Raw genomic sequence first — 26,184 nt, 5'->3', positions numbered from 1 at the left:
TAGTAGAACTGACGACACGTATTTCTGGGGGACTGAAAGGGACAGGGCTCTTTGGGATGGGCTGGGATTAGAGCTGTGTCCTGAGTCCAGCGGTGCCCTCCCCCGCCCCACAGCACGCGGCTGTCCATCCGCCAAGCCCAGGTGGACAAGCTGTACGCCAGCCTGAAGGAGCTGGCAGGGGAGCGGCGGGAACGCCTGCAGGAGCACCTCCGGCTGTGCCAGCTGCGCCGCGAGCTGGACGACCTGGAGCAGTGGATCCAGGAGCGCGAGGTGGTGGCAGCCTCTCACGAGCTGGGCCAGGACTATGAGCATGTGACTGTGAGTATGCATGGACAGCGGGAGGGCAGGGGACCCACCCGGACGGCAGGGAGGGCGGGGTACCCACCAGGATGGCAGGGCCTCACCCTGAGCAGAGCACCCAGGCAGGAAGCCACAAGACCTAGGCCGAGCAGCCTCTGTCCTCCTGGGCTTTGGGGAGTTTGCAGAAGTGTGCAGAAAGGAGGACCCGGGTCTGAGCACAGGCAGGGGCAAAGGAGAGTGTTCCAAACGCTCTTTGTCATCAGAACTCAATAGTACAGGAGTGAGCTGTAGACTCCCTACCTCAATTTGGGGTTTTGGACTCGATGGGTACAGGTATGGGGCCATAGTTAGTCTCCTTGTCTGAAGGCTGAGGGTTCCAAGCGCCCCAAAACACCTTTGCAGGGGGTGGGGAAGGGGTCAGTCAAAACTACAGGGTCAGTGGGAATAGTTGCATCAGCTCATGAACTCAGACTTGTAGAGAAACCCATTTGGACCCAAGTGGCCCAGGGAGAGGCAATGGGCTGTCAGTTTGAGGTGAGAGGACTCACGTCCCAAGGCAGGGCCACCTTCCCCAGAGTCACAGCGTTGTCCCTGCAACTCTTCCTCCCCAGATGCTCCGGGACAAATTCCGAGAGTTCTCCCGGGACACGAGCACCATCGGTCAGGAGCGCGTGGACAGCACCAACATGCTGGCCAACGGGCTCATTGCCGGCGGCCACGCCGCCCGGGCCACAGTGGCCGAGTGGAAAGACGGCCTGAACGAGGCCTGGGCTGACCTGCTCGAGCTGCTGGACACGCGGGGCCAGGTGCTGGCGGCCGCACACGAGCTGCAGCGCTTCCTGCACGGGGCCCGCCAAGCCCTGGCACGGGTGCAGCAGAAGCAGCAGCAGCTCCCCGACGGGACAGGCCGAGACCTCAACGCCGCTGAGACCCTGCAGCGCCAACACTGTGCCTATGAACACGACATCCAGGCCCTCAGTGCCCAGGTCTGACCCAAGCACGGAGCGGGAGGCTTAGAGGAGACTTCGAGGGAAATGGGGGGACTCCTGGGAGCTGAGGGGCAGTTCTCCAAAGTGCTGAGGCAGCATCGTCTGGAGGGTCGTTTTGGGGTGAGGTTAGGATCATTGCAGTAGCACACCACTGGCCCGGGGACATCTAGCCACCACGTTTACACCCGTTAGCCACCACGTTCAAGCCCTTTAGCCGCCATGTTCGTGCCCTAATGACGAACGTCGTGGAGGGCCCTCGCAGTTCACAGATAGCTCCAGCACCTGGAATGGAGGCAGTGGTGGCCTTCCGCATGGGAGACCTGGGTTCCATTCCCAGCCTCATGCCCCTCATGTGTAGCCACCACCCCATCTGTCAGTGTTTGCGTGTTGCTATGATGCTGAACAGGCTTCAGGGGAGCCTCCAGACTAAGATGGATGAGGAAGAAAGGCCTGGTGACCTACTTCTGAAAATCAGCCAGTAGAAACCCTATGGATCACAACGGTCCAATCCGCAACCCTTCATGGGGATGGCGAAGAACCAGCCGTTGTTTTGTTCCCTTGTGCGTGGGGCCGCCATGGGTCAGGGGCCAACTAAACAGAACCTAACAATAAAAACAGCCAATGGCTGGAAGATTCCGCGTGTTGGGTTAAGATCTGCCTGTTGGGCCCCTCAAGTTTGAGCTGTGGACCCACACAACATGAGCAGAAACTCGTCCTGCAACTATTTAAACCAAATCTGCACCCATCCAAGTCCTTCTTCGGGCTGAATACAGGCGGCCCCCGGCTTGAGGCGGGGTTCCATTCCGATGGCTCCGCTGTAAGTTAGTTCTGCTGTAAGTCAAATACCTCGTTTTGTTTTGTTTTGTTTTCATTATTATTGCTTTTTATTATCAGTATCTTTATAAATCTGATCTTCATTTGTTCTTGGGGGCTGGCACAAGAACGATAACATCAGCAGCTTACATACTGCAACACTGTATGTAATACATGTTACTGATGATAAGATGTACAGATAAAAGACAGTTGTAAGTGCGGTTCGTCGTAATTCAAATACGTACGCCATAAATTGGGGACAACCTGTATCTCATTCCTTTTTTGCGGGGGGGAAATATACACAACAAAACATACACCAATTCAATCATTTCTATATGTACAGTCCATGAATATCTCATTCCAACAAATCTGAGAGGTCCTTCCTGTCCTGGGCAGGCCTCTGAAAGCTGGTCAGTGGCCCTTTTGAAGGGCCACCCCAGGGCTAAGCCCCGCCCCCCAGGTGAGGCTGCAGAAGAGTGTGACCAGGCTTTCTCTGGGCACAGCCTTGGCTTCCCTGCCTCCCCCCGACCCCTGCCTTGTTCCTCCCTCTGCTGCTGTGGCTGCTAACATGGGCAGAGGGGCGGAGACTGGCAGCCAGGCCCGAGGGAGCTGCACTCGTGCATGGGTGGTTCTCCCTGACTCTAACCTGGGCCCTGCAGGTCCAGCAGGTGCAAGAGGACGGCCAGCGGCTCCAGAAGGCCTATGCCGGTGACAAAGCCGAGGAGATTGGCCGCCACATGCGGGCGGTGGCCGAGGCCTGGGCCCAGCTTCAGGGAAGCTCTGCCGCCCGCCGCCAGCTGCTGCTGGACACTACGGACAAGTTCCGCTTCTTCAAGGCCGTCCGGGAGCTGATGCTGTGGATGGACGGGGTCAACCTACGGATGGACGCCCAGGAGCGTCCCCGGTGAGCCCGCAGGGCCGGCCCCACCCAGGATTGTGACGGACTGTGGGCGGCACATGATGCCATGTCTGTGTCCCTCCAGGGATGTGTCCTCGGCAGACCTGGTCATCAAGAATCATCAGGGCATCAAGGCCGAGATCGAGGCCCGGGCAGACAGCTTCTCCACTTGCATCAACATGGGGCAGGAGCTGCTCTCCAAGAGCCACTACGCGGCCGAGGAGGTAGGTGAGGTGCAGCTGGGCCATTCTCGTGTGGAAGGCTTCGCTGAGTATCCCTAAGTCTGTCTTCTCTTCTCGTTCTTTCTTGGCAGAAGTCTGTCACTCGCTCCCCCTCGGTGTTGTTTAGGGATTTCCCACATTCCATCTTTCCCCCCTGACATGCCTGCCTCTTGAAATCAGAAATCAGTAGATGCCCTGTGTGAGCCCCCAGGGACCCTGGGAGGTGCCCCTGATTGCTGACTCCCACCTCTGCTGCCCCAGATCTCGGAGAAACTGTCTCAGCTGCAGGCCCGGCGCCAGGAGATGGCTGACAAGTGGCAAGAGAAGATGGACTGGCTTCAGCTTGGTGAGCTGCTGTGGCCTGTGTCCAGGGGATGGGCAGCAGGCACCGGGCCCAGGGAGGGGTGGAGGGAGCGTACCCTGCAGTCTCCAGAGTCGGTGAGACCAGGAATCCTGGGCGAGGCTGTCAAGGTGCCTGCCCCTGGCACTGCCCGGCCCACCCTGCTGCTCCTGCTCTGGCAATGGCCTTCTCTAGGTCCCTTTCCTTGAAGTCTCTGTGGCGACAGTACCCGGCCAGTCCCTTCCCTGACCTGCCATCTCCCTGTGCCCCATCCCCTGCAGTTCTGGAGGTATTGGTGTTTGGGAGAGATGCAGGCATGGCAGAGGCCTGGCTGTGCAGCCAGGAGCCGCTGGTACGGAGTTCGGAGCTGGGCTGCACAGTCGATGAGGTCGAGAGCCTCATCAAGCGGCACGAGGCCTTCCAGAAGTCAGCGGTGGCCTGGGAGGAGCGTTTCAGCGCTCTGGAGAAGCTCACCACGGTGAGGGCTGCTGGCCTGGGATGTCCAGCCCGGCCACGCCGCCCAGTCCTGCACCCTTCCACTGCACCGGCATCCCCCAGGTGCACCCTGCAAGCGCCTTGATGCCACAACTTGGGGAGCCAGCAGCTCCCCCCAGGGGGGTGTGCTTAGTGGCCCAGCTCCCCCACTGGCTCTGGTCCCCCTTCTTTTGGACTTATAGTCTCCATCCTTTCCATCTCATCAGACTAGAGGGTGTCCACCTGCCCCAGGCCCCCCGGTCCTCTTCAGTGTGGCCTTCTGTGCTCTGACCTCAGAATTTCTTGACAGCTGGAGGAGCAGGAGAAGGAGAGGAAAAGAAAGATGGAAGAGGAGGAGCGAAGGAAACAGCCTCCAGCCCCAGAGCCCACAGCCGGCCACCCTGCAGGGGACCTGGTGGATGGCCGGACGCCTCCCGATGCCGGCTGGGATGGGTGAGAGCCAGGACAATTAGGGTGCAGGGCTGAGGGCTGATCCCAAACCACCCAACGTTTGACTGCTCTGAGCCCCTTCTGTCATTCCAGAACCCACCCACGGCTGCCATCATCCGCACAACCGCCCACCGTTAACGGGGTCTGCTCAGATGCGGAGTCCTCCCAGGTAACCTCACGGTTCTGGGTGCCTGTCAGAACCTCGGCCTCCCTGCAGACCTCTTACGTCCTCTTGTCCTTGCAGCCCCTGTTGGAACAACAGAGACGGGAGCAGGGCAGCTTCCCGGAGGGGCCGGTGGGTGTCTCCTAGCAATGGGAGTGTTGATAACTGGGAGGTGAAGGGGGAAAGGGGTGGTGAGCTGGGTGAGGGGAGCCAGGGAAGGCGGAAGGCAGGGGCGGGAGGACCATCTCATGGACATCCAGGGCAGGTGTCTGCCATCTCCTCCCTTGTCACTGATTTTGCTTTCCCCACAGGTGCCTGGAACAGGGGACGAGGCCAACGGGCCACAAGGAGAGAGGCAGAGCCGGCCCCGGGGCCCAGCCCCTCCTGGGATGCCCCAGAGCAGGTCATCTGAGCCAGCGCATGTGTCCACCTTGCCCCCTCGAGCCCCAGAGCCCTCTGCCCAGGAACAGATGGAAGGAATACTGTGCCGCAAACAGGAGATGGAGGCCTTCGGCAAGAAGGCCGCCAACAGGTAAACGGGTCTGGCCGGCACAGCCTGTGCCTCTCCTGTCCCTGCCATTGAAGCGGCCTCCCCGGTGCCCACCTAGATAGGAGAAGTACCTTCTGGTAAAGGGATGGGGCTCCGGACCAGAGACAGAGCCTCAGGTGAGGGCCACAGAAGCCGAGTCCTCCGCCTGTCTCACCCCCGACCTGCCTCTTGCCCCCCCAGGTCATGGCAGAACGTGTACTGCGTCCTGCGCCGCGGGAGCCTCGGCTTCTACAAGGACGCAAAGGCGGCCAGCACGGGAGTGCCCTACCATGGAGAAGTGCCTGTCAGCCTGGCCAGGGCCCAGGGCAGCGTTGCCTTTGATTACCGGAAGCGCAAACATGTCTTCAAGCTGGGGTAGGAATAGGACACCATCTCACAGGGCAGGAGGGGCATCAGGAATGACACAGGTGAAGGGGAGCTGGGAGCCAGGGCCAGAGGGAGTGGGGTTCTAGGGCTGGGCCTCTAGAGACAGGCAAGGGGGAGATTCTGGACAAATTCCATGCGAAGATGGGGAAAAAGAACACCAAGCCCCAGGCTGAGGTTTGGCAACGTCCAGGTGAAATGTTATTCTGGGGGCAGTATCGGAAGGCTGGGTGCTGCCACTCCCCAGCCTTCAGGGCCTCCAGGGGCCTGCCTCTGCCTACCAGCCAGCCGCCTAGAGCAAGAGGCAAGGCCTGAGGTAGAGGTGAGCTCGACTTGGCCCTCTGCAGCCAACCAGAAAGGACTGGCTTTTTCTGAAGTCCAAGGAACCTGAAAAAAAAAAAAAAAAAAAAAACCCCAGTGCTGTGGAGTTTATTCCGACTCATAGTGACCCTATAGGAACCTGAAGAATGTACAAAACCTGTTTGATCAAGTTCTGGAGCTGCCGCTGGGAAGTCCTCCCAGCCTGATTCCATGTTACAATGGCACTCTGGCCAGCCCTGATCTGGCAAACCCAGACTGTCAGCTCTGTCCTGAGACTTCTCTCTCTCCCACAGCTTACAGGATGGAAAAGAGTATTTATTCCAGGCCAAGGATGAGGTGAGCAGCTCCCTCCTCTTCCCCGTTCCCCCTTGGAGAACCCTGCCACTCAGATTCCCCTTTCTTCTTGCCCCGCTTTTTCCTCAAGCATCTCATTCTCTGTAATAAGGCAACCTTGAATGTGCCAATGGGATGCCTGTGCAGGCCACACAGAACGTGCTCCCGATCTTGCAGGGGCTTTTTCTCCTAATGAGATGAAAGAGTCCAGTTGTTTCTCTGCCTCACCCTTTCACTCTTCCTGCCCACCGTCCACCTGCCAGCCACCCAGCACAGCTTCCTGAGGGCTGATGGGTTCCCTTTCCATCCACCCTGCAGGCAGAGATGAGCTCATGGCTGCGGGTGGTGAATGCGGCCATTGCTACAGCGTCCTCCGCCTCTGCAGAGCCCGAGGAGCCAGCGGTGCCCAGTGCCAGCCGGGGCATGACCAGGGCCATGACCATGCCCCCAGTATCAGTGGTCGGGGCTGAGGGGCCTGTCGTACTTCGCAGCAAGGATGGCAGAGAACGAGAGCGAGAAAAACGCTTCAGCTTTTTCAAGAAGAGCAAGTAGTTGGGGGCAAGACTCCCAGGACAGCTCCCTCCCTCTGTTGGGGAAACTGCCAGGGACTGTCAAAAGGGACTACCCTCTTGTCAGGACAACTGCCTGCTGCTAGAGTCTGTTGCCAAGGTCAACCCATCACCAGGAACTGTCACTGGGGGCACGTCAGTGTTCCCGAAGGCAACCCTTCTCTTCTGCTATTTAATTCCAGACTGGTGGTGGGACCCAGGCAACCCCCAGTTCCACTCCCCACCCTTACCTTTTCCTTCATCCCCTAGCCTTATGCCTCTGCCCGCGCCCCCCCCCCCCACCACCACCACAGTGCGGACAGCACCCTCAACACAGGCCATGTGGGGAATGGCTGCCCCTGCCTCAGGGTTGTTCTCCTGACACAGCTAGGGCACCCCTTCTGGTTCCTCGCTCCTGGGGGGCCAGCCAGGAACCTCCCAGAGCCGAAGCAGGACCTGAGTGCAAGAGTGCCAGAGCCAGTCAGAGACTCCGAAGCTCCCCCTCCCCATCCTGTCCTCATTCTCTGCCCCAGTGGCCACTCCATCTCCAGCGACTCTAACAGCTTCCAGGTGTGAGTTTTCAGGGGCAAACACAGCCTTGAGTTTGGCCAAGGAGGTGATTAAAAAGCTCAGCTTCTCTTACTGCCTCTGGGTGTCCTTGCTTTCCCGACCACAGCCCTCTCTGCCGAAGCCCACGTTCTTTCCTTTGGCTCCAGTTTTCCTGCGTCAGGGGTTTCCACTCTGCCCCGAGCCTTCAAGCCCTCAAAGAACCACGTTTTTCTGAGAGAGCCTCCCTACTTCCGTCTCATTTCCCCATGACAATGACCTCCAGTTTTCTGGACTGACCAATGCCAAGTATCTCCTTAGGCCAAAGAAGTTCCTCATGGGTCAGGATACCTCAACAAACAGTATTGATGCTAAAAGGCAGTGAGTGACTACTTCCCTGATGCACAACTTTCTTCACTCTAGAGTCTCAGCTGTTTTCAAAAACGGAAAAAGCAATAGAAAACTCCACTCCTCTATTTTGATATTGAGTGCCCACACCCTCCTGGATACATGGCAATGAGTGCAGAGTGTGGCCACAACCTGGTCTCCGCCATTGCTCAGCTCGATAATGGAGAGTTGAGCACATATGGGATGACTACTGAGCTTCCACCTCCTACCTCTTCTCTAACAGAGAACCAAGGGAGCTCAGAAAAACGTCAGAGAAATGGTAGGTTCCCAATCTACCAACCGATAGAATGAAGTCACCCCGGGCAGCCACCAGGTACATCCTAAGTGTGTAAACACACACAAACACACAGAGGAGAACAAGTTCCAGGTTTGATAAAGTATACAAAAAAGGAGCACGTCACATCTCCCTTATCTCCAGCTTGGCAATTACAGGTTTCAGGGGAATAGGATTTGACTCTAGCACAACACTCAAGATCTTAATGGAGGTGACCACCCCTCGGTAGCCTCCTACAGGAAAAGCTTTGTTTTAATAGTTTCACACACACATACACACCCACCACTCCCAAAATTTCTCTTCTTGATTTTGTTTCAGAGCTCAGAGAAGGTCTTTCCAGGAAAGTAGCTCCATTTTTAGCAAAACCAGCCAAGGGCCCTGGCTGAGCAGACCCCTGACTGACATCACCAGTCTTGATAGAAATAGACTAGTCAGGTGTGTGCAGGCCCAGAGCTAGGACAACACGGCCCAGAATGGTCTTTGAACATGTGATCCGGTAGACCTGATAGCCCACAGGATAAACCCCGTTGCCACAGAGTTGATTCTGATTCATAGTGACCCTACATGACAGAATAGAACTGCCCCCTAGCCCTAGGGTTTTGAAGGAGCAGCTGGTGAATTCAAACTGCTGACCTTTTGGTTAGCAGCCAAGCTCTTAACCACTGCATCGCCAGGGCTCCGCCACAGGACAGTCATCCCTTTATCTTGAGGGGGCAGATTCAGAAGTGTTCCGTGGTAAGCATGGGCATCAATGTCACTAGAACAATCTGTCGTTGGATTAAATGGAATAATGTTTAACGTATCAGCTCTACACCGACATCTTCTCTTTTTCCTTGGGTATAATTGTAAAATCCCCACTGTCCGAAGGGAAGGGAAAGTATGCGTTGTGGGCTGCCCAGGGGATCCGGGTATTTGCACTCCAAGGTGGCAAGCCTGGGGGTTACAGGGAAAATCAGTAACAGGAAATTCTGGAAGGCAATGTATACAGAGGAGAGAAATGATTATTTTTAATACGTAAAATGTTAGTAGGGCATCCCAACGAAACAGCCCTGTCGAATGCCGTCATGAATGGAGAGCTAAGGGCTGACAGTGTGGCCAGACATCATCTACAAACATGGGGCAGTTGAACCTACCTGAGTGCATGAATCCCTAAGGACAGGATGTAGAAGAGGACAAGCATAGTGTCAGGAAGTAAATCTTGGGATACGGACAGAAGAAAGAAAATATTCCAGGAAAGATGACAGCTGCAATGGAACAGTGAGGGATGTGAGAAGCATTACAGCACAAAAACACATCAGTGAGGCAAGATGGACATATGAAAATCGATTACTTAGAAAAAATATGTTAGAATTCTTACCTGATACCACCCACAAGAGTGGACACTAGATCTGTGCTGTCCAGTATGGTACCCCTGAGCCACGTGTGGCTACTGAGCACTTGTGATGTGGCTACTCCAAATTGAGATGCACCGTAAGTGTAAAATACATACCAGATTTTGAAGACATAATTGGAAAAAATGTTTAAATATCTCATTAATAATTTTTATATGGAGGTTGGCGAGACTTAGGTTCATTTATTTTAGACATGTCATCGGGAAAGACCAATCACTAGAAAAGAACATCATGCTTGCTAAAGTAGAGGGTTAGCAAAAAGCAAGAGAGACCCTTAATGAGACAATTGACACAATGACCAAAACAATGGATTTAAACATACCAATAGTCATGAAGATGACACAGGACCCAACAACATTTTGTTCTGCTTTACCTAAGGTCCCCATGAGCCCGAGCCAACTCTGTGGCACCGAACAACAATAACAACATGTGTTGACGTAATATTTTAGCCATGCTGGGTCTCAGGTATATTATTAAAACTAATTCCAACTGTTATTAATATTATTTGTTTATTGGATTTACTAGAAAATTTTTAAGATTCTAATCTGGCTTACATTATATTATTATTGAATCATGCTGCTCAAAATGGAATGAAAGACCTAAATGTGAAAGGTAAAAACTATGTGAATAGAAGAGAATGTAGGGGAGTATCGTTGTGACTCAGGGGGTTAAAGAAGGACACGTTAACAATATTCGAAAAGCACAGATTTTAAGGTGAAAAATCCATGAAATCTGATTACATCAAACGTAAGGATCTCTGTTCCATCACCATGGACAAAGTTAATAACTGGTGGAATGAGAGAAGATGTTCAAAACCACTAAGAAATTAGTATCTAGAATATACAAGAAAATTCTGCAAATCAACCACAAAAAGGAGACTGCGACGTGAAAAGAATATGGGCAAAGGATAGGAACAGACTTTTTACAGGAGAGTAAACCCAAAAAACTTAACTAGAAGAATTGTTTAAAATCATTAGTACTCAGAAATGCAACTTAAAGTGATAGCGAAATATTTTACATTTACCTATTAGATCAGTAAAACTTAGTCAACTGAATAACGTCAACCATCGGCACAGACATGGAAATACAGGGTCCCTTGCGTGGTACAGGTGGGATGGTAGACTGGACAGCTTTTCCAAAGAACAACTTGGCACTACTTAGGCAAATTAGTTCTGTTGTTAAGTGCTGTCCAGTTGGTTCCAACTCGTAGCAACGAAACACCGCCTGGTCCTGCGCGGTCCTCACAATCATCGCTATGTTTGAGCTCGTTGTTGCACCCACTGTGTCAATCCATCTCTTTGAGGGTCTTCTTCTCTTTCGTTGACTCTCTACCTTACCAAGCATAATGTCTTTCTCCAGGGACTGGGCCCTCCTGATAACACGTCCAAAGTATGTACATTCAATGTTCAAAGTACATATTCAAACGCATCAATTCTTTTTTTGGTCTTCCTTGTTCATTGTCCTGCTTTTACACGCATAGGAGGCAATGCAAAATACCGTGGCTTGGGTCAGGTTAATCCTCAAAGTGACATCTTGGCTTTTCTCGATATAACTTATGACCCAGCAACCAAGCTATTCCACCCCGGTCTTATAATAATAATGAAAAAAAAAATGCCATCAAGTCTATTCGGACTCGTGGTGACCCTATAGGACAAAGTAGAACCTCCCCATGGGGCTTCCAAGGCTATGATCTTTACAGAAGCAGATTGCCGCTGACCTTTTGGTTAGTAGCTGAGCGCTTAACCACTGTGCCACCGGGGCTCCTTCCTGGCTTTAGAGCCCCCGTCTTAGTTATCTAGTGCTGTTATAACAGAAATACCACAAACCGATGGCTTTAACAAACAGAAATTAATTCTCTCACAGTTTAGGAGGCTAGAAGTCCAAATTCAGGGAAAGTCTTTCTCTCTCTGACAGCTCTGGGGGAAAGTCCTTGTCATCATTCTTCCTGAGGAGTGTCTCAGCACAGGGACCCTGGGTTCAAATGACAAGCTCTGCTCCTGGCTCTGCTTTCTGGGTGGTAGGAGTTCCCTCTGTCTCTCTCAAAGAGACTCAAAGGACACTGACTCTAGATACAACCTAATCTTGTAGAGCGAGTCCTACTCATTAACATAACTGCCTCTAATCCTGCCTCATTAACATCATAGAGGGAGGGTTTAAAACACAGAGGAAAATCACTTCAGATGACAAAATGGTGGACAATCACACAATACTGGGAATCATGTCCTAGCTAAGTTGACACATATTTTTGAGGGACACAATTCAATCCATAACACCCCCCAAAAAATGTGTACACAGCTCTATTAGGGCACATGAACATGGATGCTAACTGCAGCATTGGTGAGAACGGTGGGGCCTTGGAGGTAACCTGAGTCCTATACCCAGAGATGGTGGTTGCACACCACGGAGGTAGGTAACACACAGCAAAAGAGCACTTAATGAAAAAAGTAAGAAATGGTGGGCTATAAAACACAAGATCACTTAAATTAAATAAATTTACACAAATGCACAACGGGTAGACCTTGTTTAGCTCCATATTAGAACAAACTGTAAAAAGACCTATTTGAGACAATCTAGGGAAATTTTGAATATGAATATTAGATGACATTACCAGGTACTAGTTGATATTACGAGTTGATTCCAACTCATGGTGACCCCTTGTGTGTCAGAGTAGAACTGTTCTCCACAGGGTTTTCATTGGCTGATTTTTCAGAAGTAGATAGCCAGGCTTTTCTTCCAAGGAGCTTCTGGGTAGACTCAAACCTCCAATCTTTTGGTTGATGAAAAACCAAACCAAATCCAGTGCCATCGAGTCGATTCCGACTCACAGTGACCCTGTAGAACAGAGTAGAACTGCCCCATAGGATTGTCAAGGAGTACCTGGTAGATTTGAACTGCTGACCCTTTGGTTCACACCCGTAGCACTTAACCACTATGCCACCAGGGTTTCCCTCTTGGTTAGTAGCCAAATGCATTGTTAACTCTCTGTACCACCCAAGAGCCCTGGTGGTGCAGTGGTTAAGAGCTATAGCTGCTAACCAAAAGGCTGGCAGTTTGAATCCACCAGCTATTCCCTGGAAACCCTACGGGGCAATGACTGCAATGGGTTTTTGGTTTTTAAGAAAATCTTAGGTGTGATAATGGCATTGTGCTGTTCTAATTAGAGACAGATAGTGAAAGTATTTACAGATGAAATGACATGATGACTGAGATTTGCTTTAAAATACTCCGGTTCAAAATTAAAAAAAAGTAGAGTGACTAGATGAAACAAGGTCAGCAAAAAGTTGATAATTGTGGAAGCTAGGCAAGGGTCCATATGAGTTCATCAGAATATTCTCTCTATATTTGTGCCTGTTTGAAATGTTGCATAACAAAAGCAATTTTTAATGGAAGAAAACATTTAAAAAGACATATTTTTTAAGCACACAGATAAAACAACAGACATTAAACTCATTAGAATGGTAACCTGGGGGGAAGGAGAATGGAGGTAAAAGGGAATAAACAAGAGTGTGAAGAAATAGATGGCAGACGAAGAGATGGAATGGCGCAGAGAATAAATGAACAGTAAAAAAGAGAGGAGGAGAGGATGGTGTATGAAATGAGAGATTTAGAAGAATGAAAACTAAAGAGGCCATTACTTTGGGTGACCTCAGAAATTTTCAGGAATTAAAATGGTCAGAACCCAAAATGCAATGTAAAGGTGGACGATGGCAGATTCAAAGTCTCCATCTGAGAAGTCTGTCCTGGAACACAACGGAAGAAACTCAAGTCAGGGGGAAAAAATAGTGACGATGAATGAAAGCTATTTCAGAAATGGGGGAGGAGGCCCTTACACATGTTTTAAAAGCTTGAGCGTAGACAGAAACCGGAAATGCCCAAAGGAGAAGGGAAGGGGAGAGGTGGATGGAATCAGGTAGGAAGAAATGAGTGCGAGATCGTTTATTAAAAGCGGACAGACGATGCCTCTTCTGAAATGGCTGGTAATCAAGAATCCAGTGAAAGAAACATATCCATGCAGCCGGGGCAGAGGAGGAGCAGCCTGGGGAACTTGGGCCTGGGTGTTTTTTTAGTATCAGAGACTTGGCTGAAAGCACAGAATACCAGAAGGATGTTTCCAGCGTTCACCTGTGTTTTATTGACTTTGCAAAGGCATTCAACTGTGTGGATCATAACATGCTATGGAGATAACATTGCGAAGAATGGAAATTCTAGAACACTTGTGCTCATGAGGAACCTGTACACAGATCAAGAGGCAGTCGTTCAAACAGAACAAGGGGATACTGCATGGTTTAAAATCAGGAAAGGTGTGTGTAAAGGTTGTATCCTTTCACCACACTTATTCAATCTGTATGCTGAGCAAATAATCCGTTAAAATAAACTATATGAAGAGGAACGGGGCATCAGGATTGGAGGAGGACTCATTAACAACCTGTGATATGCAGATGACCCACCCTGGCCTGCTGAAAGTGAAGAGAACTTGAAACACTTACTGATGAAGATCGAAGACCACAGCCTTCAGTATAAATTACACGTTAACACAAAGAAAACAGAAATCCTCGTAACATCATGTTAAAAGGAGAAAATATTGAAGTTGTCAAGAATTTCATTTTACTTGAACCCACAATCAATACCTATGGAAGCAGCAGTCAAGAAATCAAAGAAATCAAACGACATATTACATTGAGCAAATCTGCTGCAAAAGACCTCTTTGAAGTGTTAAAAAGCAAAGATGTCACTTTGAAGATGAAGGTGTGCCTGACCGAACTGTATTTTGGTATTTTCATGGTGTTTTCAATCGCCTCATAAGCATGTGAAAGCTGGACAATAAAAAAGGAAGACTGAAGAATTGATGCCTTTGAATTATGATGTTGGTGAAAAACATTGACTACACCACAGACTTCCAGAAGAACGAACAAACCTGCCTTGGAAGAAGTACAGCCAGAATGCTCCTTAGAAGTGAGGACAGGGAGACTTGTCTCACATACTTTGGACGTGTTAACAGGAGGGACCAGTCCTTGGAGAAGGACATCATGCTTGGTAGAGGGTTAGAGAAAGAGAGGAAGGCCCTCAAAGAGATGGATTGACACAGAGGCTGCAATGATGAGCTTAAGCAAGGCAATGATTGTGAGGCTGGCGCAGGACCGGGCAATGTTTCCTTCCGTTGTACATAGGGTCGCTATGAGTCGGAACCGGTTTCTCGGAACCTAACAACAACGATTGTCATGGAGCCACCATCAGGAGGAATGGTGACCACCAGAACCCGACTGACAAACACCCTGGCACACTCTATTCAGATAAAGCCAATCTATCAATCTTTTTAAACGTCTAGGCTTTGTTCGAGGGTGACAGTGAGAGATCTAGGCAGTATCTCCCCCTTGGCCAGCAGGAGGTGCCCTTGGACCACAGCTGGATTTTGAGTGCTCGGGGACTCGAGTTGCCGAGACTTCCAGCCGCTTGGTATGAAGTGGAGACCCCGTCCCGCCCCAAAACAAAGCCCCTCTCTGGGCCTCTGCATCAAGCACGCCTTTGGTGCGCTCCCCACGAACCAGGAAGGGAGAGGGCGCGCAAGTAGCGCTGTACTCTAACTAGAGCCAGAAAGGCAGCCCCGCGTACACACGAGCCAACCAAACACGACTGACAGCAGCCTGGGTGGAGAGGCCTCTGAGCTGTCCCAGCTCTGCCAAAGACTAGCTTTCTGCTTCCTGGTTCTCGGTTTTCTCACAATGAATAAAACGTTTCCCGTGAAAAACAGAATTTTTTTTTTTCAAAGCTCCAGAAAGAAAACCAGTTTGCGTAAAATTTGGCGCCTCTGCATGTCTGAAAGGTTGCCCCCAGTTCCTATAGAGAGGCTGGCCAGCCCCCTGAGAAAGCCCCGTTCAGGGGACCAGTAACCCTTTGTCATCTCTCCCACCCGACCCCCACCCCACCCGCAAGCCTCCCAGGGCAACAGCACGACCCACTGTGACGCCTAGTAACTCCCTCGGGCTTCTGATTTCACCAAGACAGTGGTCGCGCCCCGAGCGCTGCTGACGCGAGAGCGCGGACCTCCCTTTCAGGGTGGTGATTGGCTGGCCGGCGGCTGGGGGCGGGCCGGCCTCCGCTCCGCAGCGCTCTCACCAGCTAGCCCCGCCCCAAGCCTCAGGCCGTCGTTTGCATGTGGCAGCGGGATTGGTCGGCCGGCTCCCGTCAGGGGAAGGGGAGGTCGGGAGCGCGCACTCGCGCGTGCGTGAGCCGGAGCGCGAGAAAGGGCCCGGTGGCGCCGAGGCTCGAGCGGCCGTCGCCATTTTGAGGGGTTCGCTCTGACGCGGGAGCCGCCGCCAGCGCCGCCGCCACCCGGAGGTACGAGGCGGGTCTTGGGGGGGTGTGGAGAGCCCGGGGGCGGGCCGGGCCGGGCCTCCCGCGGAGCGGCACGGCCCAGGCTTTGGGGTTCACTTCTTGCAGCGGGAGGTCCGGGGAGACAGCTGGAGGAGGCGGGTCCAGCTGGAGGAGGCGGGGCGGGGGTCGGCTGGAGCCTTTGTTGGGGCTGAGGGGCTGGAGGTCGGACCGCTGCGGGGTCCCGGGTTGGACCCAAAGGGCGGCTCTTCGTTCGTAGACTGTCTTGAACGGTGATAACGTGCGGAGGAGCGGTACACAGATTTCCCTCCAAAATCTTGTTACCGGGGACGCTCAGACCTGTGTCTCTCGCCTTCTGCTTGGCCTCTCCCCTCTCCCCACCCCCCGAAAAGATTACGACAGGAGACAGCTAAACCTGTTACTTAAATGTGCCTCATTTTACGGAGATGACCTCCGACCTTTTGTTTGCATCTGTCAAACTCAGCTCGTGCTGCTCCACAGGAACAGACCTTTTTCCCTCTGTTGAAAAAGACTAATGGACGCCTGTGCGAGGGTCTTGAAAGCGCCAAGAACTTCTCAGAATGATTAAACTAAAATGCACTGCTCTGAAATTTCTGGTGCCACCCCCAACTTTTGAAGTTTTGTGTCTTCTCTCCCAGGCTGTTGTCAGGATGGTGAAGCTGTTCATCGGAAACCTGCCCCGGGAGGCCACAGAGCAGGAGATCCGCTCGCTCTTCGAGCAGTATGGGAAGGTGCTGGAATGTGACATCATTAAGAACTACGGCTTTGTCCACATAGAGGACAAGACGGCGGCCGAGGATGCCATACGCAACCTGCACCACTACAAGCTGCACGGGGTGAACATCAACGTGGAAGCCAGCAAGAATAAGAGCAAAGCTTCAACCAAGTTACACGTGGGCAACATCAGCCCCACTTGTACCAACCAAGAGCTTCGGGCCAAGTTTGAGGAGTATGGTCCTGTCATCGAATGTGACATCGTGAAGGATTACGCCTTCGTACACATGGAGCGGGCAGAGGATGCAGTTGAGGCCATCAGGGGCCTTGACAACACAGAGTTCCAAGGTGAACTGCTCTGGGGCCTGGGTGGCAGAGCGGGGTGGGGTGTGGCTGAAGACAAGAGCAGAGAACACGAGACTCTGGGGTTGGTGGGCTGATCTCTTTCGTTCTGTTTTAGCTGGAAACAGTAGAGAGTGTTACGTTTACTACGTGAGGCCCTGGATGGCACAGATGGTTAAGCTGCTGGACTACTACGTGAAAAGCTGGCAGCTCAGACCCACCCAGAGGCGCCGCGGAAGTAAGGGCTGGTGATCTGCTTCCAAAAGATCACAGCCTTGAAAACCCCGCGGAGCAGTTCTGCCCTGCACGCTTCCCAAAAAACCCAGTGCCGTCGAGCCGATTCCGACTCATAGCGACCCTGTAGGACAGAGTAGGACTGCCCCATAGAGCTTCCAAGGAGCGCCTGGCGGATTCGAACTGCCGACCCTTTGGTTAGCAGCTCTAGCACTTAGGGTCACTAAGAGTCAGAATCGACCTGATCACAGTGAACAACAGCAACGTATTTGCTGCTGCTACACAGTTTACTCGGGGAAGCAAACGCTTCTGCTTCTCAGGTTTGCTAAGACACTCCTCAACAACTGCTTAGAATCACACATTGGGGGTTACTTTATCCTGTGGGCTTCCTTCATGGTGCGCTGTTGGGAGTTTAATCTGCCCTAGCAAATAAGTCCCTCCCTGGAGAAGGGAGGATGGAGGCTTGTGGCTCTCCTGCTGCTTTTGTCAGGACTGGCAGATTTCTGTCTGAGGGGTTAAATGCTGGGGGCATATGTAGTGGTAGAAAGAGGAAAAGAGACATCCAGGAGAAGCCTTATGGTATACATTTGAGTGGTGAATCTGGATTTCTGGGTGTATTTTGTGGGTGTTCACATTTGCTCCTTCTTGGGGACTATACAAACAGTGCAAGGAGAAAAACGCCCTAGACTGTTCTCCGCCTGCTATGAATTAACCCTGGGGGAAAAAGCAACACTTCAGGAGAAAAGAGGTATTTCCTATAAGATTAGACTGAGTGGGAATTATGGTGGTGCTGCTGTGGAGATCCCAGCAGGGCGCCAGAAAGCGGGTCATGTACTTTACGTCCATAACAAAGGTACCTGTGTTGTCATTAATACCACACGAGATCATCTGAAGACCCGCTAGAACTGTGCTGAAAACATGGTTACCACTAGCCACATGGAACTAAGGTACATGAAATTTAAGATTCTGTTCCTCCCTTGTACTGGCCACATTTCAAGCACTCAGTAGCCACATGAGGCTAGTGGCAACCATATTAGCGCAGAGACAGAACATTTCTATCATCCTAGAAAGTTCTTTTGGACACCACTACTCTGCAAGTTTTCTGTTGACAGTATCATTTCGGACCACACATTCACATCACTTTTCTGGTATGTAAGTCAACAATGTTTTTGCCCTGAGTGCCACTGAAGGGTTCTTAAGAAGTACATAAGGGCCTTCGGCTAAACTGAGAAAAGAAGTAACGGTGGGAGTAGAGGAAATATGGCCAGAAAAGGGTTAGAAAGTTTGCAGGTAGTTGAGATACGGAGAGGGGCACCACCCAGCACCTCGGGCTGCAGCTCTGGTGCCCTGACTTTGAGCTCCTCTTTGGAGAAAAGGGCAGAGTTGTAGATACTTGCAACTTCACTGGTCGTATGACTTTGGACGAGTGATTTAACCTCTGTTTCATTTTCCCCACTTACAAAGTAGAGGTACCAATTCCTGGTGCCTCCCTCACAGGATGGTAGTGGGGCTAGAATAAGGCAATAGGCGTGGAAGGGTTTTGACAATGACGGCACTATACGATGACAGGTGAGTGCTGTGTGCACAGTGAGTGCTTCCCTTATGGTTAGAAAGTTACATAAACTGTGACAGTTCAGCCTTCCCTGTGTATTCACTTACTTCGTTATTACTGGTATTATTTTGGAATGGTGTTGCACTCCAGGTAGCTTTAAAAATGGTTCTGCAGTATTTTCAGTTGGCGGGGGGCAAGGGGGAGATCCTAAACGAACAATGGAGAAGAGGGAAGAGGGATTCTCTCTTAACAGGCAAAGTGTAAACAAAATGCGCTTAAAGTTAGGTACAAACATGGCCTTACCTTTTTAATATACAATTGGATAAAAGGAAAAAAGTATGCATAGCTCTTAACCACTACACCACCAGGGTTTCCAAAAGGAAAATGAGTTAAGCTCATTGACGGGAGTAGCTTGGGAAGGGGGAGCCTGTGTTTTAATGCAACAAGTTTAATTACTTCAGGAAGTGGATATATATCTAAGTAGCGAACTGATCCATGAGGTTTTTAAAAACGTCATTACTTCCTCAGCATAGGCAGTAAACTGAATTGGAAAAGAAAAATCCTGCATTTAATTTGCACATCCTTAGTGTGGCTTCTCTGGAGAGAGCGCTCTGCGCTGAGTTAGAGGCATTTTATGACCAACGCATACTTCCCAGATGACAAGAGAAAGTTGAGCATTGGGTAATAAGTTGCAGTTGTATACAAAATACAGTCTAGATACCGGTTTGTCACATTTTTTCAGTTTAAAGCCTTTTCCATCACCTCCCACTAATGAAGGTGGCCTCTGAAGTGTGCCTCTGGGCATCTTTCGAAACCTTTATTTCTGTATGTTATGATCACCATTTTGTCTTCTACGTTGTGACTTGGAAATGGAAGCACCAGAGTCTGGGTTTACCTGAGTCTTTCTGGATCTCTTTCCTCCCCACAAGCACCAGTGAATTGAACTGCTATTGAATTAGCAAATGATGTGCGTTGGAAGGCCCGAAAGCAGCTGTTCCCAGGTAACAGTTTGGGCAGCTGAGTTGGGAACGGTGTGTAAGCATTCAGGGGGCTCTTGTTCCCTGTGTGAAGAAGCCTTACATGGAGCACAGCTTTGTATCACTGCCCGCCCCCACCCCTCCCCAGCCTTCTCTGGGCCCTGGCACTGGGATGGGAGCTCAGAAGCTGGGGCCCGAAGTTTCTCACCTCTCTCAGCATTTTAATACTCTTTTCTGTTGCAGCTTCAGAAGAAAACAGTTTTATTGGGCTGGTTTTCTGCAAAGTGCTGGCAGCAGATTTCAGTAACTTTTGGAGATCTCAGAAAATCTTTAGGCTTTTAGCCTCTCCACGTGTAGTAGGGTGGTGAAATTTAATCTTCTTTCCCTCTTCTGTGGCTTGATTCCTTAAGATAATGAGTCTAAGTATATTTCAATTGTTATAAGAACTTTAGGAAATTAAAATTAAAACCCCAGTTAATATCACTGCAAAGATGATTGGGGCGGGGTGGGGGTGGGGGTGGGGAAGGAACCTACCATATCTAGTAAAGATCTTTTAATTCTAGGTAAAAACTTTTTTACCAGCATGTTTTTCATAACTACGACAGATAGATTTTGCCACAGGTGGTCACATAAGCTTATGATTCCCCACTGTCTAAATACAGAAAAATCAGGAGTGAAGATTAGATTTAGTAACAGACATCAAGGAAAAAAATCACTGAACTTTGTTTCTGTAAAAACAAACCCAGAATCTACAGGAGTAAACAAGTACAAGGTTTAATTGGATTTTTTGCCCCTTGAAAATGGACTTCTGTGTCTCTGGATTGACTGCCTTTTAGGTTGGCATAGTCACTCTGACTTCAGAATTGGACTTAATGTCACCCTGCATGTGCGAAAGCCAAGCAACCTTGTCATCCTCTCTTGTAAATTTTAGGGAACTCTGAGTTGGAATTGACTCGACGGCAATGGATGTGGTTTTGACATGTGAGAGAGAAACTGAAGCAAAAATATCCTGAGAAGAGTTAGCATCGTGGCCTTTAATAACTTCGAAGAGTTGGGAGTATTTCAGTTTCAGAAAAAATGTGACTACATCCACTTTCTGAGAGTTTCTCCCGTTTGGTATTTGTTGGCTCTTATCAGTGGTCATGGTGAATGCTGCCTCTGTATTAGCAGCTGGAGGTAAAAAGCCTCAGCACCTTGGTTTCTGCTTAAAAAAGGCAAGTACTAAGAACTGGTGTGGTAGAAATCTTAGCCGTTTTGGCAAAAATGAGTTTGATTACAGTGATACGACTACACTAACCTGCTCCCCACCCAGGCTCAGTGCATGGCTCTGTTCTGGCTGCCGTCCTGGATCGGGCTCTTTCCAGCAGGATGGGGGTGTGCGAGGCCGCATCCAGAACAAGCTCTGTTAGAGAGAGGGCAACTTGCTGATTGTGGTGGGCGGGTCTGTTGTGGGCAGCCCTTCCAGGGCGGGACACTCGGCCCCACTGCTCCCTACATTCTGGACTGGCTGCCTTTTGCTACAGTCAGAAAACACTGGCTTGCTCTCCAAAGTCTTAATGGAGTTTGGGACAAAGTTAATGCCAAGAATAATCCTTTTCCCAAACCACGTTGATAGTACCTTGGATGCTTTCATCAGTGAGGGTCCCTGGGTTTGGTGACACAAGCCCTGGGCAAAGAGCGGTTCTCCTCTTAGCTGTTCTTCGGTGCCGGTCGTTCCTGGAAGTGCAGGTGTGGCTTGTTCCTGTGTTGCCCAGAGGCTGCATTTTCCTAACCTGCTAGAAAGAATATCAGACTTTCGGGCAGGATGAAATATTGATCATCCCATTACCTGGGACCAGAGGGAACAGCATATTGCCCCTAAGAAACTGGCACTGTTTCAAGATCTAATTTTTATTGGTGTTCAAGTAGTTTTCCACAGTAGGTATGGATTCACCCTTGCTGACAAAAGTGGGAGTGGGGTTGAAATCTGGAGGGTCTCATAAATGCAACGGGTGCTGGAGAAGCAGCTGGTGAGCCAACTATGATTTGTGCACTCCACCTTGAGCGCCCTCTGGTGACACGTGCCGAAATGGCTGGAAGAAAGAAGCTGGAGAGAAGGTTGCTGCGATTTCTAAGCCGCAGTGAACGCTCAGGCCCTATGTGCCCGTGAGTGGTCATCAGTGGAGGCTGGTAAGGTGCTTGCCAAATCCTGCAGAACTCTGGTTGTGTTGGATATCTGATTAGGAAGTAACGGCAGGTTTTGAATCCTGTTACTAACAGTCCTGGCAGTGAAGTGGAAACTTACTCAATTTCTGCGGGGGTGAGGGCAGGAAAGTTGTGGAGAGAGAAGTAGGAGGAAGTCTGGTTTACGGCTGGGCTAAGTGGAAAACATTGACTGGTCTCTGAGGGCTCATGTTTTCTAGCTCTCATATATATTAAAACTTCATTTCAATGTCCTTTGGAGGCAATTGCTGAAATAGGTTCACAGGAGCGCATGTGTGTCTTATGCCACCTAGTTCACTTGCATTTGGGGAAGGATAGGGAAGGGTAATGAATTTTAATGAATCTTCTTACATCTGTTTCCTCAAGGCAAACGAATGCACGTGCAGCTGTCCACCAGCCGGCTTCGGACTGCGCCCGGGATGGGAGACCAGAGCGGCTGCTATCGGTGCGGGAAAGAGGGGCACTGGTCCAAAGAGTGCCCAGTAGACCGCACGGGTCGTGTGGCGGACTTCACCGAGCAGTACAGCGAACAGTACGGAGCGGTTCGCGCGCCTTACAGCACGGCCTACGGGGAGTCCGTGTATTACAGCGATGCCTACGGAGCACTTGACTACTATAAGCGTTACCGGGTCCGCTCTTATGAGGCGGTGGCGGCGGCGGCAGCAGCCTCTGCGTACAACTATGCAGAGCAGACCATGTCCCATCTGCCGCAGGTCCAGAATCCAGCTGTGACCAGTCACCTCAACTCCACTTCTGTCGATCCCTATGACAGACACCTATTGGCGAACTCAGGCGCTGCTGCCACCTCAGCTGCTATGGCCGCTGCTGCTGCCACCACGCCCGCCTATTACGGAAGAGACAGGAGCCCCCTGCGCCGCACTGCAGCCGTGCTCCCCACGGTTGGAGAGGGCTACGGTTATGGGCCAGAGAGTGAGCTGTCTCAGGCGTCGGCAGCTGTGCGGAGTTCTCTGTATGACATGGCTCGGTACGAACGGGAGCAGTACGTGGACCGAGCGCGGTACTCAGCCTTTTAAAGACTGGAGGTGAGAGTGGGGTGGGAGTGGTTATGGTTCTATTTAGTTCTCCTGAAAGAGACCCGTGCTTGATAGAGGCTAGAGCAACCTGCTTGCTGTCGGGACAGTATCCAAAAGGTACAATTAATAGTCTTAAATATTTCTTCAGCCTAACCCAGAGGTTCATTTGGCCTGTTGAAGTTTTTTTGTGTGACTCCAACCAATTTATTCCTTCTGAGAGAATAACAGCGTACTCAATTTGTTAGTGAGCATCTTGTTCTTTAGTCAGGTGTGAGCAGATCTGGGTTTCAGACCAGTAGATAAGGGAACTAACATTTGTTGCGTGTGCTCTGTGTACATTGTATTATTTAATCTACACGGTAAGCCTTTGAGGTCTTCTTTCTCTATTACAGGTGAGAGAAGTAAGGGTCGTAGAGGTTAAGTATTTTGTACAGAGTCATTTGGTAATCGAGAGGTAGAGTGAAGATTCAGTCAGGTCTGGCTGATTCCAAAACCCGTTCTCCTTGCACTATAAAAATCCTTGGGTTCAGGAGTTAGTAATGGAGAATTTTAACTTGAGACTTCCAGTTTGTTAATAAATTTGCTTCTTGGGTCATTAGCCTTTATCATAGAAAACTAGTCTTACATCATACGTCTGTAAGCCAAAGAAAGTCCTATAAAGTTTAGGTGGTTCAGTTGAGAGCTCGCTTGAAACCTGATTGTTTTCATGCCTGTCCCATGGAGTCCCTTCTTTATCGGTAATTCGGAGTACCTGTTTGGCACGTGCCCTTCTTTGTAGCCTGTGATGCTATCATTTAGAGCCTGAGGCTTTCCATTTCTTTTAGCAATTTTTGTTTAAGGGAGAAGCACTTAATGAATTAGATAAGCTGGTAATCTTCTGAGGTGTATAAAATTCCACTTGTGGTGACCCTGAAAATTTCATTTTTCATTTCATACCAAAGGTGTTGGAATGGCTAAAATAATTAGCAGTTATTAGAGAGACTGATAAACCTCTTATCTGAGTGGAAATGGCTCAAAACCACTATATTCTCACGGTTTTTCTCATACCTTGAAATTGAGCATTGCTTGAATTGGATGCCCAGTAGTTTACCACTAGGTGTCAAGGATTCCCAACGGATCCCTTTGGTTCGTGTGTAAAAGAAAACAAACTATGGGAATTTGCCCCTTTTTGTAAAGTGAAAAACAAATATGGTGTGAACCTGTCGTAGTTACATCCTATATGACCGTGACGGCAAGACCCGGCATCTCCTGAAACCACTGGCAGCAGCGTGTGCTCATGTGTATATTGCACGATCTTACAACTTGGATGGTTTGTCATTTTGCAGCTGGATCTACCACAAAGTAAGATATGCCTCTGAAGTAAGATGGTATCATCTATCAGATGACACGTTTCTCTCAAATATGTTTCAAAGTTAAACATTAAATTAGTACATTGTGGTGTTTGAAAGAGTACTGTGAGGGTACTTTTAAGTGATTTTTTTTGACTATGAGCAGTGGTTGTTGAACTAACCTCTTTTTAGTGATGACTTTTAAAGAAACTTACCTTCCAGGTATGAACCTCCAACGGACTGAATAACCCTGAGTTGGTTGCAGTCCCAGGAGCCTGATGTTAATGAGGCTGCCAGGATGAGATACTCCACAACTGTTGGGGAGCCAAATCCGGGTCTCGCTCTAGCAGAACTGATCCAAGAGCGTCACAACTTTTGAAGTCGATTGACACAGATCAAGACCGAGATTTGGCCCTTGTCTGTAATAAGTAGAGGAACTTGGTGTGAGTTAACTTTTTTTTCCCCCCAACCATTGGTGTCTGGAGTTCCCATCATCAATGGAAGTAGTAGAAAATTTTAGGAGTGATTTCTTTTGATTTGGAAAGGGAGATTTGGCCAGTTAGGGAAAGTACTGGAGTTAATGGCTCTAAATCTATGACAGTTAGGACATGTAGGTGTGTTGGAGATGGGTGAATGACCACTCCTTGGTACCCTGCCCTTTGGGATTGTCATTTCTGGAAACTGGTGGACTATGAAAGATAAAAATGAAACAAATGCAGAATAGTGCAGTTGACCATTTTTGAGATCTGGGAGTCTTCTGCTATTCTTGGACCCCAAAATTAAATTGTGGTTCTTGGTAATGGAATATTGGTATGCCCTTTGTTGCAGCAGCAGTAGCCCTGTGTCACAGGGCTTGACTTGCCTAAAAGATGGGGAAGAAAATCAGAAAGATGTCTTTATCGCCACCACAGCAGTCTTCCAGATAGACTGCATCCTGTCCTGTGGATAGCTATTAAGTAGATTGCTATATAGTGCTTAGTAGATTCCCAGGTAATTACGTGGTAGCAGTTTGATCCACACTGATGTGGTTTTGTTTTGTTCTTTGTTTTTTTTTTCTCCCCCTGGAATACAGGACGGGACCAGGGCCCTTGTACTCGGAGCCGAGCTGCTCCCCTGGCACTGTGTAAGCCTCTTGTGTTGTGCTCTCTTTCAGGTAGGATAATTGCGGACTGAACCCTCGGGCTGCGGTCATATATGAGAGCTTGCTCAGCGCGGTCCCCTTTGCCGGGATGTTTCCATTGCTTCATGTTTCAGTAAACAAAGGAGTTTGTGACCAACTATGTTTTCTTTCTTAATTCTTCTATGTTGACTTTTCTTCCTTCCTGATACTAGTCTCTGTAGCCTTTCGCTCTGCTCCTCATATTCTCAGCCTCTGAGCAGCCCTAGGTAAGGAGTATGCTGGCACCCCCCTTTTCCTGTACAGTGGAGCCCCTCTTATCTTGCTTTCCTTCTCCCTGCCTACCCGCCGCACCTCCTTCCCTTTAGAATGACCATGGAGTAGCAAGCAGCCTCTCACTCTTCTGTAAGCTCTGGAATCTAACACTGAAGCTAATCTTCTGACATTGCCAGGACCATTGGGGGTTTTGGTGGGTTTTTGGTTGGTGTTGTTTTGTTTGTTTGTTTTGTTTTTTATGTCCGACCTGTGATCGTGGTACAGCATTAGCTGAAATTGAGCCTTGTTTTTAACTCCACTCCTCCCACTTTTTTTTTTTTTTTTTTGGCAAATAAACGTTTCTAACACTTAAGTATCTTTTTGTGCTTGTGTGATTGTTATTTACCCCCAGTATTTTCTGGTTCCTTCCCACTTGTGCTCAGCCTACAAAAAGTTCAAGTGAACAGATAGAGTAGAAGGAGAACTTAGTGAGGAGAGTACTGTGGCTTCAGCAGTGAGTGGGAAGTTAGCCAACATCTTGGGCCACTGAGAAATACGCTACAGCTGGTGGGCAGACTGCCTTCCTCTGAATACCCAGAGCTGCTGCTGCTTCCAGTTAGAAGGCTGGCAAGCACAGTTTAGTGGGCAAGCCCCCACAGGGAGAAGCCTGCGTCAGGAAAAGGTTACACCGGAATA

The 26,184-nt window shown here is 49.9% G+C and overlaps 2 protein-coding genes across 10 annotated transcripts in view; both read left to right on the top strand.

The window, feature by feature from the left end:
* Positions 1–7,402, top strand: part of SPTBN2 (spectrin beta, non-erythrocytic 2) — a 71,982-nt gene extending 64,580 nt beyond the window's left edge. For all 5 annotated transcript variants that reach the window (XM_049892593.1, XM_049892596.1, XM_049892594.1 and 2 more), the window contains 13 exons: positions 114–318; positions 912–1,286; positions 2,762–3,006; positions 3,086–3,224; positions 3,483–3,567; positions 3,843–4,039; positions 4,346–4,488; positions 4,579–4,654; positions 4,730–4,780; positions 4,960–5,180; positions 5,379–5,552; positions 6,176–6,218; positions 6,534–7,402. In XM_049892593.1, the coding sequence (XP_049748550.1) occupies positions 114–318; positions 912–1,286; positions 2,762–3,006; positions 3,086–3,224; positions 3,483–3,567; positions 3,843–4,039; positions 4,346–4,488; positions 4,579–4,654; positions 4,730–4,780; positions 4,960–5,180; positions 5,379–5,552; positions 6,176–6,218; positions 6,534–6,767 (2,188 nt within the window). In that variant the 3' untranslated portion in view covers positions 6,768–7,402. The remainder of the gene's footprint in view (positions 1–113; positions 319–911; positions 1,287–2,761; positions 3,007–3,085; positions 3,225–3,482; positions 3,568–3,842; positions 4,040–4,345; positions 4,489–4,578; positions 4,655–4,729; positions 4,781–4,959; positions 5,181–5,378; positions 5,553–6,175; positions 6,219–6,533) is intronic.
* Positions 7,403–15,624: 8,222 nt separating this feature from the next.
* On the top strand, positions 15,625–25,858 carry LOC126081102 (RNA-binding protein 4B). 5 transcript variants are annotated; one of them, XR_007518286.1, is made up of 4 exons: positions 15,625–15,718; positions 16,372–16,795; positions 22,121–24,559; positions 25,270–25,858. XR_007518286.1 is itself a non-coding variant. In XM_049892590.1 (4 exons), exons 2-3 carry the CDS (start codon positions 16,384–16,386, stop codon positions 22,786–22,788), a joined length of 1,080 nt encoding a protein of 359 aa, XP_049748547.1. In that variant the 5' UTR covers positions 15,625–15,718; positions 16,372–16,383; the 3' UTR covers positions 22,789–22,797; positions 25,270–25,858. The 5 variants fall into 5 exon arrangements, 3 of the variants coding, with proteins under 3 accessions (XP_049748547.1, XP_049748546.1, XP_049748545.1); XR_007518285.1 differs by having other exon boundaries at positions 25,189–25,858; XM_049892590.1 differs by having other exon boundaries at positions 22,121–22,797.
* Positions 25,859–26,184: the final 326 nt, after the last annotated feature.

The sequence above is a fragment of the Elephas maximus genome, chromosome 7 (assembly GCF_024166365.1).
Source record: "Elephas maximus indicus isolate mEleMax1 chromosome 7, mEleMax1 primary haplotype, whole genome shotgun sequence".
In the NCBI taxonomy this organism is placed as follows: domain Eukaryota; kingdom Metazoa; phylum Chordata; class Mammalia; order Proboscidea; family Elephantidae; genus Elephas; species Elephas maximus.
The sequence above is the reverse complement of the archived record's forward strand: the minus strand, read 5'-3'. Positions and strand labels throughout refer to the sequence as shown.